This window comes from Bolinopsis microptera, chromosome 9, assembly GCF_026151205.1.
Source record: "Bolinopsis microptera isolate Bmic1 chromosome 9, MBARI_Bmic_1.0, whole genome shotgun sequence".
Taxonomy (NCBI): domain Eukaryota; kingdom Metazoa; phylum Ctenophora; class Tentaculata; order Lobata; family Bolinopsidae; genus Bolinopsis; species Bolinopsis microptera.
Window position 1 is genome coordinate 6,542,406 of NC_087080.1, and position 19,182 is coordinate 6,561,587.

At 37.6% G+C, this 19,182-nt stretch overlaps 2 protein-coding genes across 2 annotated transcripts in view; both read right to left on the reverse strand.

The window, feature by feature from the left end:
• The window catches only part of LOC134820584 (exportin-2-like), a 35,704-nt gene that overhangs the window by 13,143 nt on the left and 3,379 nt on the right, over positions 1-19,182 (reverse strand). The window contains exons 2-10 of the mRNA XM_063831049.1: positions 5,320-5,412; positions 4,745-4,846; positions 4,395-4,534; positions 3,946-4,091; positions 3,755-3,845; positions 3,348-3,548; positions 3,068-3,220; positions 2,684-2,828; positions 2,358-2,533 (exon numbers count right to left, since the gene is read on the reverse strand). Of these exons, the coding sequence (XP_063687119.1) occupies positions 2,358-2,533; positions 2,684-2,828; positions 3,068-3,220; positions 3,348-3,548; positions 3,755-3,845; positions 3,946-4,091; positions 4,395-4,534; positions 4,745-4,846; positions 5,320-5,404 (1,239 nt within the window). The 5' untranslated portion in view covers positions 5,405-5,412. The remainder of the gene's footprint in view (positions 1-2,357; positions 2,534-2,683; positions 2,829-3,067; positions 3,221-3,347; positions 3,549-3,754; positions 3,846-3,945; positions 4,092-4,394; positions 4,535-4,744; positions 4,847-5,319; positions 5,413-19,182) is intronic.
• LOC134821113 (eukaryotic translation initiation factor 3 subunit I-like) lies at positions 5,662-7,945 on the reverse strand. Its single transcript, XM_063831777.1, has 4 exons — positions 7,696-7,945; positions 7,334-7,479; positions 6,314-6,449; positions 5,662-6,041 (listed from the first exon to the last, which is right to left on the reverse strand). Exons 1-4 carry the CDS (start codon positions 7,943-7,945, stop codon positions 5,662-5,664), a joined length of 912 nt encoding a protein of 303 aa, XP_063687847.1.

Here is a 19,182-nt window from a genome sequence, read left to right on the forward strand (position 1 = left end):
ACGAAGGGATGCGCAGAGGAGATCGCGAGAAGTGGAGCCCTAATGGCAATGGACTTGATAGACGGTTTAGATTCTAATCTTGATTGACGTTGTATATTGGGTTCTATATCATAAGTTTATATGCATGTCAGTATTAGTTCAGTATTTTAGGGCATATATTAGTGTACGACATTTAGTACAGCAGGGTAGTACAGAGAGTTTAATTTAACACCTCTGTTTTGGCTATAGGAGGATAGCATAGTTTAGGAATTGTTTAGCGCAGGGAGTTTTAGCAGGAGCAGAGTTTATTTTAACATCTCTGTTTTGGTTATCAGAGAGTTCAGTTTAACACCTCTGTTTTGGCTATAGGAGGATAGTTTAGGAATTGTTTATAGATTGCTCGGAAGAGTGGGAGATTGTTTATACTTTCTGGGGATACTTAAGAGTGGAGCTATTGAAGGGAGTACAACTGAAGTTACAGTTTAAGTTTACAGTTAAGGGGGCCGGGGGGGGTCTTCATCAAAATTCTCTCGAAATTGATTTTATAGTTGTTTCTGATAGAGGGGAGTGATATCTATCAGCTGCTTTCGGTCCCATGGAAAAATATTGTTCCTAGCCAAAATTATCGCCAGTCAAAGGTCAGCGCTTATGTGTAATTGTATTGCGCGAGCGATTTTCAATCGCGCGCCCTGAAAATCGAGTCTAAAAATCTATCTTCTCCTACATTTTTTGAGCAATCACCCTGAAACTTTCAGGATATGTTCTATGGATCATTTAGAAGATATCTGTCGAGCCGAATTTTGAGATAGGCCTTAGAAGATTTTGTATTCAATTTTGAAAATCTTGGACCTCATTTTTTTACGATTTTTCCAGGTCCAGGATTTTCAAAATTGAATAAAAAATCTTCTAAGGCCTATCTCAAAATTCGGCTCGACAGATATCTTCTCAATGATCCCTAGAACATATCCTGAAAGTTTCAGGGTGATTGCTCAAAAAATGTAGGAGAAGATAGATTTTTAGACTCGATTTTCAGGGCGCGCGATTGAAAATCGCTCGCGCAATACAATTACACATAAGCGCTGACCTTTGACTGGCGATAATTTTGGCTAGGAACAATATTTTTCCATGGGACCAAAAGCAGCTGATAGATATCACTCCCCTCTACCAGAAACAACTATAAAATCAATTTCGAGAGAATTTTGATGAAGACCCCCCCCCGGCCCCCTTAAAGACCTAAGATTTTTTACATCAACTGTCTTTTTCTTTAAAAAGGCAATAGATGTATAGAAGTGGAAGGATTTGAGAATGGGTATAGTGGGTAGGTAGCTTTTTCGTGTCACGTGAGTCATGAATCGTGTCACAAAGGAAAACATGCATAACCCTCCGCATACGTTATTTTAATGCATATTCTCTGCGCGCAGAGCAGTTATGGTGTAGTCGCCATGGTTACCCTCCGCATACGTTTGTACGATTTGACGATTGATCGAATTACACTTTCGATTGCGCGGCGCCAATTGATTTAGATTACAAGCGATTTCCCGGATGTGTTAAGTAGCTCACGCTTTTCTTTACTTGATCATTGATCATGATGCGGAACAACGTACTAACTTCTCGTTTTGTTGTGAGTGCTTGATTTGTTATACGAAATGGACCATAAATGTTATTATGAGTTGCATTACCTACTACGGATTTCACGACTTTTAACTGCATATCACCACATAACACAGGCGCAGGCTACGGTGTCCGGTCATTAAACTTTTTAAATTTGACTAATTGACAATGGAAACCTTTCCATTTTGTGTTCCGTAGCGCCCCAAGAATGGTAAACAAAGAACCATTATTTAATATTTTGACCAACATGAAACTATCGCGATCGTTAATTTTAATTTTAAATTTTGAAAGGCATAGCAATCACTACGGTTGATGGAAATCTAGCGTCCGCTAACCGGCGCAATTCTTGTTGAAGTATTATATTGAGGAACATTGAGATATTGTATTTTGAAGTACTTTCCCATGTCACCTTCCTTAACCAAATTGTAAGGAAAAGAGCCTTTTATCAATGATCTATGGCTTTTTCGTTCCCCACGTATTGGAAATATTTCAATTTTCCGTGATAAACCCATGCTCGGGGTTACTTCATCTACCATGACTTGTGTAACACTGTCGCGAGAAGCGGGCCGCTTTTAGCTCGGAATTTTAACTCTAAATTTAGAGTTTGGACTATGCCACAGGCCACTGCTGAGTGCTGTGGCATAGTCCAAACCTATGCCGATTGTTGATCTCATTGTGTATTAGAGCAATATATCTCCGCAGCTATTAGAGCAGCTAACCTTTTGCGATTACATGAGCAATTACCATTGGTACTACAAATAACTTACCCCGATAAGGTTGCCAAGATAATCAGAGAAGATGGTAGAAACACTTTGCTCCTTCACTTTGCAGAGAGCTCGCACGAAGTCACTTGCAGAACGGCGCCTGGTTTCAGCATCCGATCCTTCAACATCTGCTCTGATGTATTGGAACGGATTGTCCTCGAACAATTCTACATCCGACTCTGAAATTGAAATATATCTATTAAGCGTTTATTGATGATGACGAATAAAAGTAAGCTGACAAATAAAAAGTTATCGTCATATTAAGGGCAAGCCTTGAACACGTGCCGACAAAGTGCCGAATTGTAAACAATTTTTAAATTCAGACTCACCTCTAAGTTTCATGTTAGGTACAAGAACTTTTTCGCAGATGTTCTTGAGGGTGTCCTCGTTGCTAAATAAGTCGGCATATTGGGGTCTCTCGGCTACAGATGTCAGGAACTTTATGGCATTGCTAACCAACAGGTCGTATTTTACCTGAAACCGATCAAAAATTGTGAGCCTGAGTTTTATGTAAAGTTACATATTATAATAGGTAATTATGCTAAATCGAAATACTAACAAGACAAGTCACTAATTTAATCATTAATTTCATCATCATTTAATCAATTAATTCTAAAGACACCTTAAATCAAAAGCTACCCTAAATAGATTTACAAGAAAATTCACGCCTTTAAACCTCAAACTTGAATAGCAGAAATGCCTCAAAACTTTACCTCCTGAGAAGTTGAAAGCAAGAGCTCCCAGACGGTCTCAACATAGCCAGGTAGGAAAGGAGCAAACTCTTCATCGTACTTCTGAGCGTATAGGGCAACATTCTCACAGATTTGAGACTTTAACATCTCGAGCAGGCCAACTTCCTCTGCATCCTATGAAGCGATGTTAACATAATTTATCTGTTTAAAATAATTTCCGGCAGAAGCAAAATGTTATATCATGTTTAATCCAAATTTAGGTCTTTCATGAATGTTTTGAACTTATTTATCCTGAACTCACATCGGTATGAAGAAGTTTATTCTGCAGTTTTAAGAGCGGAAGGAACTTAGGGAACCATCGAGCCATGTTGTCTTCGAAGAACTCCGGCAAGTCTTGGTAGTTGAGGGAGTAGAAACATTTGGCGATTGTAACCAGCGAGTTGAAGATTATCTTCAGAGCAGTCACGTTGGCTGCGTGTTGTTCGGCTAATGCCAAGGTTTCCTGGGGAAATTAACTTGCAACCCTCATGAAAAGTATTTTTTTTAAAGGGATAGATCTGCAGTTCTGGTCGGTTCGTAGCAAACTCATAAGCAGTAAGGTAACACCGTGATTTAAGCGATCGTCACGTAGTCATAAATGTGAGATTCTAAGGATGATTTTAGGTTATGAAACACTATTGTGGAAAAGGTGATTCTGATTGTATGTACCTCAAAGAGTAGAGTGAGTGCTTCCCCGAAGTTCTCTATCACAAACTTTATCTCGGTGAACAGTTCGTCTGACCTCATTTCGTAACGATACCTAGTAATTCAGGAATGAGACGAATTCATTTAACAAGATTTAGTAGTAAGTTGAATACTTGGTCCTGTACCAAACTTAAAGTTCTACAGCAGAAACTAACCTCTTGAAGAGACTATGTGCGGTCTGCAGGACGCCGTTGATAACATGAAAGTTTTTAGTTTGCATTTTCTCGACCATCCCTTTGATAAGGTTGGGCCAGTTCTCCGGAAAGTCCTCGGCTCCGATACTTGTGATGGAATCGCTCAACTGATAATGGAAAACATAGGTTATTTGTTACATTTGGTAATCATAATCCTCCAATTTAAATTATTCAATAGAAAATACGACCATGGATATAGTACAGTATAGTAGGACTCAATACGATAGATCGATCGAACGTTCAAAAAGGCGCCGCTGCGCTCGACGAATATTGAAATGGTCGACGTGCGCGCGCTAAAAAGTTAAATTGCGCGAAGAGTCATATCTTCAAGAGCGTGCTGCTTATATTTTGTCCTGACTTGTTGTGACCACCTTCGTAGTGGCAAATTTTGGTGGTTGTGAAATAATTACCTGCCTCTGAATTGATTCGGGACTGTTCAACATTAGATCTACGATAAGAGTTTTAACTTGATTTCTGTCCTCTGTATGTAGTTTATCTTCTCCGTCTATTTTCCAGAGCCGCTTTACCATATTCTTGAAGTACACTGACCCTGAAAACAAGATTCGTCAGGGTCATATTATAACCCGCAAGAATAGATTACATCATACAATGATATTTGATAAGCAAGTACATTAGGTGGGATGGAGATTATGAGTAGTCAAATTAGTACCAAATACGTTTTAACAGTGTCCAGAAAGTGCAGTAAAAGATATAATTTCTTTAGTCGAAAATTAAAATCGTAAATTAAAATTTTACTCACCAGCCACTCTGACGTTAATATCACATGATTCGAGAGAGACAAGATTGAGGCAGAGTATTGGGAAGTTCTTTTGTCTTTCAACTGATGCTAGAAACTTCTCCGCTGAAAATTGAATACATATTAAGACGCAATGAAACTACCAGACTACGATGTATGGGGACTTTCCACCCCATGCCAACATTAAAATATATCGACTCTGTTACATCGTTTCCTCAAATTATTTGTTATATAGTAGTGTTGAAAGTATTAAAATATGTAAGTTATAGTTTGGCTTGGCAGTTGGCACTGGTGATCATAATCCTGCGAAACTTTTACTTTGCCAGAAATTCTCTGTTTTATTACTTTACTTTTTTTGACTGCCAAAGTCAGAGCACTCTGCAAAGTCATAGTTGTAATATTTTGTAGCATACATTTTTAAAGCCAAAGTTCGCACTCAGAACATTTAGAATTAGTTTCAATTGGAACTTTAGTTTAGTAAACTTTACGTATCTTGTAAAAAACGTTAGCGAAACTCAAGCTTACAATAATTGAACATGAACAAATTAAACGACAGTGATGAAATTTCACGAACTTGCCTTCTTTTCTGACTTGTGGATTTGGGTCTAATGTTTGTTGGAGGTAGGTTGATAACGCTTGTAGATTGTTGGGGTTGACTTCCATTTCTATAACCTATTATGATCCAATAAAAGTAAACCATTTGGTATTACACGAAGTATTTGGTCAATATTATTTTGTTTTAGTAGAATTTTTACATCACAGTCTCAAGTATGATCGTAATCAAGATTTTTTTGCAAAAGTTATTCTCAATGGAGGCGAGTGAAACACACTTTCAGACGAACCCTAAACGTGTCCAATAAATAAAATAAAACCATGACCAGTCACAGGCGATCAGAAATTCAACACATTCCACAAAACCTCTAAAAATCGTATTCAAAGTCATAATAACTCTGATCAAAATCGTGTATCCTAACATAACCATCCTCAGCACCACTGGAGTACTGTTTACCGTTAGGATGAAAAGCAAGTGTGTTAATTGGACCGAAATGTCCCTTTACCCGTCCTATCTCCTCCTCGAATATCAGATGGAAGAACCTGGCCTCGAATTTACCACTCTTTGTGTGAGAAGTTGTGACCTCCATGGCTTCCTGACCTCCACCCAGTAGGATGTGGTGTTTGATCGGGGAGATTGCAGCGCTGTTCACGGGTCGGTCTGTCTTGTACGACTTCAAGAACTGGAATGTTTTGGCGTCGAAAAGTTTGGCAGGTGGTGTCTTTGGAACCGGTGATGAGCATTGTTCTGTCCTTTGACAGTTGGAGATCCTTGATTAGAGCATCGTGTGAATGATCCACTCTCAGCCTTTCTCCTGCAATTAAATGTTTTATACTTCAGGCTTTGAAGAAATCTGGTCCTTATAACTAAGAAAAGACTAGACGTGAGTCGTGATTTTTATTTCTGTACTATGCTCAGCATAGTATCCTTCCTTACTTTAATTTTATGCTCAAAACATGGCTCCACAAAACTGTATTAAACGTCAATGAAAAAAGAGATAATCTGTTTCTATACTGTACCTGTCTTCCAGTCATACTGGCAGATCTGTCCATTCTCATGACCAGTAATAATATAATCCTCAACAGTACCCCAGATCATTCTGTTAACTTTAGAATCTTCAATCTGAATATCTTGGAATGGAGTGTTGGACTGGACCTGAAGAAAGTACATGTAGTAATAAGTTCTGCTGATTGAAAATGTTAGGGTTAAACTAGACGAATTCTGGAAAGTTTGCGTGATATATGATTACAACCAAAAACATGTATGTGACAAGAATAATAGTCGTCGTTTACATTTTTGTTGCGATTCTAAGTACTCAGCTTGTCTAATATCTATTATCTATGTATACTTCACATGTGATAAGTAGCTATTATAGGTGTTATATGCAGGTTCCCCCACCTGATATACAAGTGTATTCACTGAGTTCATTATAAGATATTCAAACTTCAAAACACCGAAGCCTTCAGGAGTAACGATTTGAGAATTGAGGAGTATTTGTGGAGCGAGTTAGTTGATAAACGGAAAATCAGCAGAATTTAAAAAGAGATTTTGGAAGATATTTGAAGAGAAGCTTTTCTGCTGTCCCCTTGACCGAAAATTGGCGGTTTTGACTGAAATTTTTACCAGTGAGTATTGACCAATCAGTGAGGTCGGTGACAGTGACACAAGTCGTTATCAAAGTATTGGAACCAGTATACTGGTATACAAGTAATCAGTTAAAACGCGTTTCGGTCAAAATTTGCCAGAAGATGAACATCATCATCAGTGATCAGAGTAAGGGATGTGTATCAATGCACATGACCAGATATAGATCATCTCCCATTATTATGACAATCCTTATGCCCGTCCTATGGACTGATAGTCCTGCTTTGAAAATCAAAGTTTGTTTCGTTCATTTCTAAGGGTCCAGTTTTTTATCCGTATTATGATAAATTTTGTTTAAAAATTGTAACAAGAGTTAAAAGTTTTAAATCGTGAATGAAATTTGAATGAATTTTGAAAATGAACCTGAAACACCAAATCCTCATAAAATGGAGTACCTGTTCTTTATCTCTGATATCAAAGAATTTGACGAAGCAGGGCTGTCCCATAGCTTTATCTGTGGTAAAGCACAAAATGTTGTCTGTAAGCGAGAAACCACAAGATCTCACAGGAGACTTAGCTTCAAGCTGGTGTAAAATTTTACCTGGAACAAATAAACGTATAACGAAGTCAGAAGTAATAGAAATTAGATAACCCGATCAAATGGATTGTATTATGTATACACTATACAAGCTTAAAACGAGTATTATTAATTCTGAATGCTCAAAATATTTCATTAACTGTTGATCAACTGTAACCACAGGAGCACCAAATAACCCAATTAAATAGATAATAAAAAGCCGAAATAATATACACTTACCAGTCTCAGAATCCCAAACAATACAGGACTGATCAGCACTAGCTGATAACAGCTTGGTGGAGTCACTTGACACAGCCATGTCCCACACTGCACCATTGTGACCATTATATGTTCCCAACCTCTCGCCGTTTATCGACCACCACACATTGGGGAGATTGTGCTTGGAAGCTGTGAAAAGTAAATCTCCATCCTTGTTGTAGAGAACCTTCGTTAGAGACCTCTCATGCGCTTGTAATAGAATTGGCTTCATCCTATAACCTAGAGAGTTTACAAGTGAATAGCTGACATTTGTCATTGAATTTTATTGAAATCTGGAGTAGTAAATAATGAACACAAATCATCCTATGCTAAGACTAAAAATTGTAAAAGAGCAGATAGGAAAAAATTATGGCTATTGACTTAAAAATTGAAGTATCAAATTGCTGAAATATTACTATAATCAGATTTCTTCGCGAATTATTATATGGTTTGATGTAAGGTAATTTAGTTAGTAAGTCACTAATTGTCTACCAACTTTTCCTTTAAATCACATAAATAATAATTTAGTATAAAATTAAAGAACTAAACAATTACTTCACTTCAAAGTACTAGAATAAATGTTCATTTAGAACAAAATCAAGGCTAACTGAATGAAACACTTCAGAGGAAGGAAAACGCTGCAGTAACATGGGTCCCCCTCTTAGAAAGAGCTAATTGAAAGCGAATTTTCGAGTAATATGTAAAAAGCGTATTTTACATTTCATGAGCATATCTAATATCCATGAGTTTATTATCGGATATTCAAGTTTAACTATGTTTATTATGATATTATTATTCAATGTAATATGGCAATAAAATTTAAATTTTGTTTTACTTAAATTTTGTTATACTTAATACAATTGTATCCTGTTTTACTTGTGGATATCTGACCATGAACTCTTTCAATTTCGGGAGCTAAAAGTGTTCCTAAATCAGCTGAATAATGGAGGGTTGAATAAAGATGATCGCTCCCTTCCAAAAGATCTTGACTAAAGCAAGAGTACACTTTAAAGGTCCTACGTATACGTGCCATGTTTCTGGACATCCATCTTAGTGGTCAAGAAATCGAGAGAGAAGAAATGTCTGTGTTCTGCTTTTATAGAATCTCTCCTTTCTAGATTAGATTAGATTAGATTCTAAACTAATCTAAAAAGGAGAGATACTTGGACTCCAAACAATTTTAAATTGCAGTAATCAAATCTAATTGCAGCGGCACACACTTACTATTACTATCATGATTGTACTATAGACAGAAAATCTTTCAAATCGATTTTGGGCGCTTTTTAACCATTGTTGTAATGTTTTTAGATACTAAATATCTAAATTTATAAAATTTTTTATCGGAATGAATTAATTGATATTTAATAATTTATTCGGTAGGTTTATCTGGTATTGATATTGATTATATTGATATTGTTATTATTGAACGAAGCTAACTCTAGACATAGTTAATACTACTTCTTTTAAGAAAGGGACTTGGAGTATAAACGACCAAGTTTGCATAAATTTCTATCCACCCAAGAACTCAGGAGGCAAAGGTGGGTGCGTAAACTTTTGGTCTGCACTCTCCGATCCTGTATCACCCTGGATTCTTCTCGACGTATCTTTGTAAAAGGTATATACCTTCTAGTCAATCTCTTGCTACTCCAAGTCCCCTAAGATATCTGATCTAAAGTTCGTGCTAGTTATATATACTAGCAGGAACCCGTATAATATAACCCTAAACGGTGTCAAGACTCAAAATACTAAAATAATTATTACCTATTTAATTGGCGTTTTTGACACCACTTGGGGGTCCAAATTTTCGGCTCTAAAATCATTATTCCTTGGCCAATTTTTTATTTTTTCATGCTGATTTGAAGGCCATTAAAGCATTTGACCCAGCCAAAAAAGTTCCAGTTGTATATCTTTTACGGTTTTTGCGGAAAGTCGCGTTAAAGTTGATGCCGTGGTGTCAGTAAAATGGCACAGATATATATATATCGTCTCGCTTTATATATAGTAAGATATGAAATATATTTTTGTCTGCTTTAATTGATACTAAATAAAATTGTTGTTTTCTTGAAATTGTTGTTTTCTTGATTCTATAATTTCCATCTCCATGATAACCTGGGTCACCCAGGCACTGCTTCATTCGAAGAAGACTGGAAGGTGGAAACCTGTTACTTTTACTTTACTTTATTTTACTAAAAGAAATATTTAACTGGTGTATGAGCACAGGAAAATGGCTGTGGAAATCTTCCGATGTAACATTCTTGAGGAAAGAAGGAAAATCCAGCTACATGTTACCTGGTGCTTATAGACCGATTTCCATATCATCCTACTTTGGAAAGATTTGTGAAAGAGTGCTAGATAAAAGATTGAGACTCTTCCTGGACATTGAAGGAACTCTTGATGAAGATCAGGAAGGTTTTATTGGAGGGAGATCAACAACGCGATATCTTTTCAGAATGCTGGCTAACCTTGAGGAAGTTAAACGACAGAAGCTGGCATGTATAGTGCTTTTCCTTGACTTCGAAAAGGCATTTGACAGTGTTCATCTTCCATCACTATGTGTCAAACTATCAACTCTCGGTATTCAAGGAAATATTCTTAACGTGCTGAGAAGTTTCCTGTTCAACCGGACGATATGTCTAAAATTGAACAACTATAAAGGAGAAAAAAGAAAATGCACAATATTTGGACTACCTCAGGGGGCTGTACTCACACCTCTCCTCTTTATCCTATACATAGCAGACATGACGCACAACACCCCGGAAGAGGTAAAAAGATATCTAACTATCTAAGCTGCTACAAATTTGCAGATGATGGTACACTTATGATTTCCTTTGAGAACATCTCCGGATGCCATGAAAAAATGCAGATGGTATGTGACCACCTTAGCAAGTGGTGCATCAAGAACAAGCTAGTAGTGAACTGTGATACAAATAAAACAGAGGCAATAATCTTGAAAACTGCAGCCTATAATGAAGAACAGAAACCTGCAGAATTATGTATTAATGGGAAAAGCATCAACTACGTCAAAAGTACGAAGGTCCTTGGGGTAATAGTAGATGAGGACCTCAATCTCAAGAAACATGCGTCTCAAAAACTTAAAGAATGCAAAAGAAAGTGGGGATTAATAACAAAATCAACTAACCGCAACTATGGTCTAAACGTTTACAGCCTCACTCTCCTCCTTAAGACAATGGTCCTCACTAAACTGTTCTACGCAGCACCTATTTGGCTTCACAAGTGTCTCAATCAATTTAAAAGCTTATGGAATAAAATAATTCTAAAAATATCTGGATCAGTCCTGAACCCACAAAGGGAATTAACCGAACTTGCTCTCCACCTACCACCACTGGATGTGCAACACGAAGCTCTCTCGGTTAAATTCATGTGCAAAATACTCACACAAGGTGACAATCTTTCAGCTACCCTCTACCAAGTTGATGAAAGCAGAATACCAAGTTTTCATGTCCTAACAATGTCACTGAAAAAGTACTTCCTTTGGAAAGAAAATAAGTCACACGGAACCAGAATGATAGACCTAACGCAGCAACATTTCAAGGATCTAGCCTATTACACTCAGGCAGACATAATGAGCTACAAAAATAAGATCTGGATTGACAGCATCGAAACAAATCTGCAATGCAGAACTGTCAGTAACAACAAGGAGACCAAGATACTCGGTGTGATCACAAAGATCAAAAACAGTGGGCTGCTCCTAGACAAAAACAACTTTTTATTCGGGCACAACACGAGTAAAAATCTGGACAGCCGAATAAAGGAATAATGGACTACATTCACGGCAGCTCACCACTCTTTGCGAACATCCAGAAGATCATGGGTGGTGGCAGTGGTGAGGCCTGTCGTTTCTGTAACAGCTTCATTGATTCCCCCGTACACCAGCTCCTATTGTGTCTGGAGGTGCAAGACACCAGTTACCTGCAACTGAAAGAAGAGCTGGGTGGGGCAGACTCACATTCCTATCTAGATGAAGTGTTAACAAAAAGCAGCACACAAAAAGCATTCATTAGGAGAGTCGAATTTCTTTGGGGACAAAATGATGCTCTCCAGGATTTATCCGACTAGAAAGATCATGAAATAAAGACTCTGCAAACATCTCAGAGAAATATTACCACCATAAAGAACAAAGAGGGAGTATCCTGGACCCCGAAATCCACCACTTTTCTGTACTTTCAGAGGTACCAATGTGGCAGGAAACCAGGGCTCATGCTGCTGCTGAGCTAAAGCAGTAGAGGGGATGGCGGCTTCTCTAGGATCTAACACGTCCTGAAGCAGACCAACACTATGTCCCAACGCACTGGTGTTGGGATGTCTGCCCCCGGTGCCTGTCCGGGTCAATAAAGCAGTCAAGCATCATAATAATAATAATAATAATAAATTAATGTTATTTTGATACAGCACCAAAAGGTTAAATAATTTAAATTTAACCCTTATGCTCAGCTGTAAAAGATACCTAAATGACAGTAGAGATCGTGCATCTCGCCTTGGACTGGAATTAAAAACGGAAGTTTATAGCTACAAGTTAAATCCTGACTAAATAAGGCAGAAACACCTTTAACAAGAAGATATCCAAGAAAGGTTAGCAGGTTTTCTAACAAAACATATGAAAAATAGATGATGACCACAAGAAATCTATGTATGAGACTCCAAATATATATAACTCCAAATATACAAACAATCTGAATACTTCAATATACAATACAAAATTATTAAAAAAGCTTACTGCAGAACAGTAACTGATGTTACAGAAAATCCAATACAGTCATGTCAAATTATCTGGGCAACATACAAGTCTAGAGACGGTGAAATAAACAGAGTGGAAGAAGATGCTAAAATACTTGAGACAAAATACAGAGAATAAGGCAGCTTTCTCCCGGGTGCCAACCCAAAAAATGTTGGTGTCCCGGGATAGAGCCTCCTTTTCTGACCTACACTAAAATTTTGTTGGCAGACACAGTGAAACACGGAAAAGAATAATATCTCGAATGTTGCCCGAAAATCCTGAAAAATTAGTAGCCTAAAATAATTTAATTTAAAGCGTAAAATTGACCTGCTATAGGATGAAGATTTTAAAAATCTTCTGATAATGTATTATTTACTCAGTACATATCAAAGGACTTTCTAAACAGATGAGCTTTTAGTTTTCCCTTAAAGTCATTGATGTTTACACATTTCCTGATTTCTTGAGGAAGGTTGTTCCATAATCTTGGAGCAGATGAAGAGAAGGCTCTTGGTGGACTGTTTATAGGGCAATGAAGAGACACATCTCTGCCACCACTGGGATTGTACTTGACAAGGTTTGACAGGTATGAAGGTGCTAGTCCATGGAGCAGTTTGAAAGTTAGCAGGAGTATTTTAAATTCAATACGTTCTTGTACCTTGAGCCAATGAAGTTCTTTTATGTAGGGCTCAACTTCTTCTCTCCTCTTTAGACCTTTAACTAAGCGACATGCTCTGTTTTGCAGAGATTGTAGCTGTTTCAAAACAGAATGATTAGTACCATAGTAAAGTGCATTGCAGTAGTCAAGCGAACTAATAACAAGAGATTGTACGATGATTTGCATTTGATCTTCAGAGAGGAATGGTTTCATCTTTGCAATATTCCCCATCTTGTGGCAGTTTGCAGCTTTAAGCTTCTTTATCTGAGGATTTAGAGTCAGAGAGGAATCCAATGTAAAGCCAAGGTTTTTGGTAACGTTAACAAGTCTTATACAGACAGAAGATTTTAGGAAGACACCACCAATTTCTAATTCTGACAATAAACGTTTTGAACCAAAAACTATAATTTCAGTTTTAGTTGGATTCAGAAGAAGGAAGTGATTCGTCATCCAGGTCTCGATTTCTCTAAAACAGGAGGGCAGGTCTTCGCTGAGGACTTGATATTCTGTAGCGGATGAAAATGACTTGTAGATCTGGTGATCATCAGCATAGCCATGGATCAGAAATTGCTTTGATTTTACAGAAGAGTAAATTGAGCGGATGTAGATATTGAACAACACAGGGCCAAGGACAGAGCCCTGTGGGACACCAAACTTTATTACAATTTCTTCAGATTCTAGGTCACCTATCTTGACTTTTTGACAACGACCACGGATGAAGCTGGTGAACCATTTCAAGGCTGTTCCCGCAATCCCAATCTCACACTTCAATATATTGATCAGTTTGATATGGTCAACTGTGTCGAATGCAGCACTCAGGTCTAAAAGCATTACAACTGTTGCTGTGTTTTCATTAGTGGCTATGAGGAGGTCATTGACTATGGTAATGAGGAGTGTTTCTGTGCTGTGATGCTTTTTGTAACCAGACTGGTGGTCGATGTTGAGATTATTCTTGGCTAGATGTTCATTGAGGCATTTTAATACAAAGCGCTCAATGAGTTTACCGATGAATGTAAGATTAGAGATGGGTCTATAATTCTTTAAGTTCTCAGTGTCTAGGGAATCTCCTTTGATTAGGGGAGTGAGATGTGCTAGTTTGATTCCCTCCATACTTCCAGTTGAAAGAGAAACGTTGATAATATCACAAAGGGTAGGGAGGATTAGCTCAAGGTGCTCTGACAAGAGTTCTTTAGGTAGTGGATCAATCGATGAGGTTTTGATGCCAGATTCTTTGATCAATTCTCTTACTTCAAAAATAGTAGCTTTTCTAAATTCAGATAATGCCTGGCCATTGAAGTTTGGAGAACTATTAGTCACAGTAGTGTTGGGAAATGATGTTTGGATTTTCTCAATTTTTTCAGTAAAATACTGGTTAAAGGCATTTACAGTTTCCTGAAGATTTTCTGAAGATGGTAAAGTGAGGTTCTTTTCTTTATCCAGGAAAGTGTCTACAAATTTGTAAAGGCTCTTTTGTGAGTGTTTGTATTTTTGGAAAGTATTAGAGAAAAACAGTTTTTTCTTTTTGAGAGTCAGCTCTGAACAGTGCTCTCGCAAATGAACAAAGATATCATGATCAATGTCAAGACTTGACTTTTTCCAGGCTTTCTCAGCCTTTCTTCTGTCGGCTCTTGCAACTTTGTATTTGCCATCGAACCAGGGAGCAGTGGGAATGTCTTTGATGGTTTTGGAATATTCTGGAGCATGTACATTTAGTATATGTTGACACCCATTGTTAAATTGAGTCACAACATCAGAGAAGCTCTTTTCTTCAAAAACAAACTCAGATAGAGCAACAGATAAATCACCTTTAAATTGTTCCTGATCTATGTCTCTGATCTTTCTAAAGCGTATGACTTTCTCACATTTGTCGATGTCAGGAGGCTTATGAAGCTGAAATATAATCGGATAGTGGTCACAGGATGGGAAGCTTTTGGCCATGTTTTGCATTACCTCAACAGAAGTTTGATCTACTACTTTGTGCGAAGAAATAACAGGATCAAGGATGTGACCTTTTTTATGTGTTGGTGAGTAGACAAGTTGATGAAGCCCAAAAGATGATAGTATGGTGCTCCACTCGCTCACATGGGCAGAGATTCTGTCTAGGTGCATATTAACATCTCCTAGCAAGAAATGCTTGTATTTTGAGAATGCATCCGCCAGGAAATCTTCAAAATCAGAGAGGAAATTTCCCAAGGACCCAGGTGGACGGTAGACACATGAGCAGAAGACGACAGACCCATCAACAAGTTTCAGTTTTGCGTTAATTGCCTCAAATGATCCGTCATTGTTGGCAAAAACTTTGATTAGACAAACACATGATTTGTAGATTATGGCAACACCTCCACCTGATTTGTCTTTGCGATACACTTGGTAAAGTTTATAGCCATAGTTTTTTATTATTGCAGTGGTGTTGTTGTTCTCATCAGTTAGCCATGTTTCTGTAACAAAGAAAATAGATATGTTGTTATCTTCTAAAAAGTTCATAACATGGTCAACTTTGTTGTTTAGAGAGCGAACATTCCAGCTTGCACATTTCATACTAAGGCTCTTAACTCCAGTCTTGTTCTTCACCAGTTTTTTTGGGTGTAATATGAGATTGAATGCTTAAGCTTGTGCTGTTCAGAGATATAGGCTGGGCATGATCTATCTGTGGCTGAGTGTGTGTACTGTTCATCAGTTCTATTAGAATTTTTACAGTTAGCACAGGAGGGTTGCGTTGAAAGGAATGTGTGTCTTTATTTGTACATGAGTTAGTTTCATGATCTTCAGTGCAATGAGCACAGACATGGTTAGATGCTTGGCACTGGGCTGAGTAATGACCAAACTTTTGGCATTTATTACATCGTTTGATGTAAAAGTGATCATACACCTTGCAGCGGTACAAACCTATCGATAGGAAATTGTCACGATTTTCGATTAGCTTCCTTATGGCATTGCTCACTCTGACAGAAGCTTGAAAAAGTGGTTTTTCTGTTTGATAATTTCGTTGTTTGCGGACTGAGAGTACAGAGAATGTTTCACCAGAATCAATGAGGGACTTGATGTCAGGGTAAAGTTTCATAATGGTTTCAAAGAGATCATCGGTTGTGATTTCATCTCTAATCCCGGAAATGGATATCGTAGGCAATTTGGTTATAGGTTGCTTGAGATCAGATTTGGGAAATTTTTTGGAGATAGATTGAACTAGCTTTGTTCGATCAGCTTGACTAGATGTGGTGATAACTGTCTCACCTTTCTTGTTTTCGAAGGTATTATCTACAAAAATGTTATTTTCTGTGATAATAGTTTTAAGGTCAGATAATGGAACTTTTTCTCCCCCTTCAGAGACTATTACTGAAGCTGGATGCCTCAGTTTTTCTACTCTGCTGCTGTCACGCCAGGGATTTTCGACAACACCATTAGAGCCACCAGTTTCATGGTTACTATTAACTGGTGAAAGGGTTGGTGATATGGAACAGTTTCCTGCGGTCAAACTTAATCCATGAAGAGTGGCAGGATTTAACAAGAGATTTTTAATGGTGTCTATGTCAGCATCTAGTTTTGACATTTTTGTTTCAAGGGTGTGTACATGGGTTTTTAAATCAGCAGCGTTTCTCAGGTTTGCTAATGTAACACAAGAGTCACAATGGAAGAGGAAACTTCCAACACGTTTACCTTTCTGTTTTGATTCAGTGTTAGCATTGAAAGATTTCAGTAAGGACGGGGAGCATACATTATCAGGAAAGTTAACACGTTTACCGTCCTTTAGTTCATAACAAGTAGCGTGAAAATTGCTCTTACATTCATAACAACATACCACTTCTCCTTTAGAATCAAACGAGCAGTTTCTGCAGATTCCATCAGCAGCTAACATACGTGGATCGTTCACAACAAAACAAGGGGGGCTGGCACTATCATCATTGTCATTATCATTACCATTGTCATGTTGCCCCTGTAAGACATGATTTGAGGAGTCCAGCCCCTCTGAGTTTTGATCGGGATCCACCATTCTTTTGGGAGGATGGAGACAGATATAAAATCTTTTATGATATATATTTTAGGATGGCCTGTTCGAGTGATTTCGGCAGATGCTCTGGCGGCAACGTACAGAGTAGATTATCTACATCAGAACGCAAAAGAAGAAGCACAGCACTAATCTTCACTCTAGCTACTTTTAATGTCCTGGGTATTACTTCTCCAGTTAAACGGGATGAACTTTTGAGAGATTGCTATTATCGTAAAATAGACATTCTCGCTGTGCAAGAAACAAAATGTCGTCACTTTGAGGATTCAGTTTTGCATTTTACAGATGATGATGGGAAATCACACAAATATCGCTTCATAAACTTTCAGCAATTTGACAATAAGTGGCAAGCAGGTATTGGTTTTCTTGTAAATTCAGTCTATACCAACTACATCAAGTGTTACAACAGTATCAGTGACAGGGTTGCTTATCTAGATCTTGAGATACCAAGTAAATCAGGTAAACCAAGACTTTGCCGTGTTATCAATGCCTATGGACACACTCAAGTAAATTGTGATAAGTATCCGCAGAGACGTGATTATTTCTACAAGTTTCTTGGCAAAGCTGTTGATATCCCATCAAGTTGGGACTTATATATTCTTGGAGATTTCAACTCTCGACTCGGTAAATTGTCTCATTCAGATATTGTTTTCGGGTATAATGACTTTATGGGTATGTATGGGTCTGGAAAGAGGAATTCAAATGGAGAGCATCTTCTTAATTTTCTTGTTGATAAAAAACTTTTTGCTTGCAACACTAGCTTCCAGCACCCTGTCCGTCATATAACAACAAGAATTGGTTTTATTGATTTATTGCTCCATTAACACATCTTGTAAATTTGAGTTTATCCAGTGGCATCATGCCAAACAGCTGCAAGGTTGCAAAAGTCACCCCAATCCATAAGGATGGTGATACTGAGAATCCTAGTAATTATCGACCAATCTCAATTTTACCGATACTTGGAAAGTGCATCGAATTTTGTGTGAACTCCCAACTGACTCAATATCTTGATGAAAAGGGAATACTTTCAGAGCATCAATATGGTTTCCGTAAAGATCACTCTACAACTTATCTCATGTTAGATCTGTTTGATCGCATATTTACTGCTAAGAACAGTGCCAAGCATCCTGCAATTATCTTCCTGGACATCAGAAAGGCATTTGATACTGTTAACCATGATATTCTCATTCAAAAGCTGAAGCATTATGGAATAAAAGATACTGCATTGAGCTGGTTTAGGAGCTTCCTCACAGATAGATTACAGCAAACTAGAGTTGGGAGTAGGATAAGCAGTTTACATTCATTGAACTCTGGAGTGCCTCAAGGAAGTATATTAGGACCAATTCTATTCAGCATTTTTATCAATGACCTGCCTAATGCATGCCTATTTTCTAAACCTTATCTATTTGCTGATGACGGTGCATTATATTTTGACAATATATCTAGAGGAAACTATGGTAACATCAAACAAGAGTTGAAATTAGTTATCAGATGGCTTCAGGCTAATAAACTATCCCTGAATAATGAAAAAACAAAACTAATGATCCTTGACTCTAAGCCTAACCTTGCTGCCATCCTTGTTGAAATTTGTGATGACCTTACTTTGGTAATCTGTGAAACTAAATCCCATAAGTACCTTGGACTTATAGTTGACAGCAGATTGACATTTAATGAACATATTGATAACATTAAGAAAAAGATATCCAAAAGAATTGGTGCTATGTATAGATCAAAAAAACTTCTCCCTCTTAAGTTCAGAAAGATGTTTGCTAATGCACTTATGTTGCCACATTTTGACTACTTAGACACCATCTGGTCAAGAACATATAAAAAACGACTAGGAGAGTTAGATATCATGTACAAAAAGGTTGCTAAAATAGCCCTAGATGTAAACATCAGAGAGAGGTCGGTTAATGTATACAAAAATATGGGATGGCTTCCTCTCCATTTGAGACGACAGGTTCATCTTAGCTCATATATGTACCGTCGCGTATAATCAATGAAACATGTCCAAAGCATTTTATCGGGAAATTCTCGTATATTTCTGGTGGATCACGTGAGGCAGAAAACTGCAAT

Coding starts and splice junctions, on each gene's coding strand:
- LOC134821113 (XM_063831777.1), bottom strand. CDS start 7,945: ATGAAGCCAATTCTATTACAAGCGCATGAGAGGTCTCTAACGAAGGTT. Junction 7,480..7,695: donor TGTTTGGGATTCTGAGACTG/GTAAGTGTATAT, acceptor TATTTGTTCCAG/GTAAAATTTTACACCAGCTT. Junction 6,042..6,313: donor CCAGTATGACTGGAAGACAG/GTACAGTATAGA, acceptor GTCAAAGGACAG/AACAATGCTCATCACCGGTT.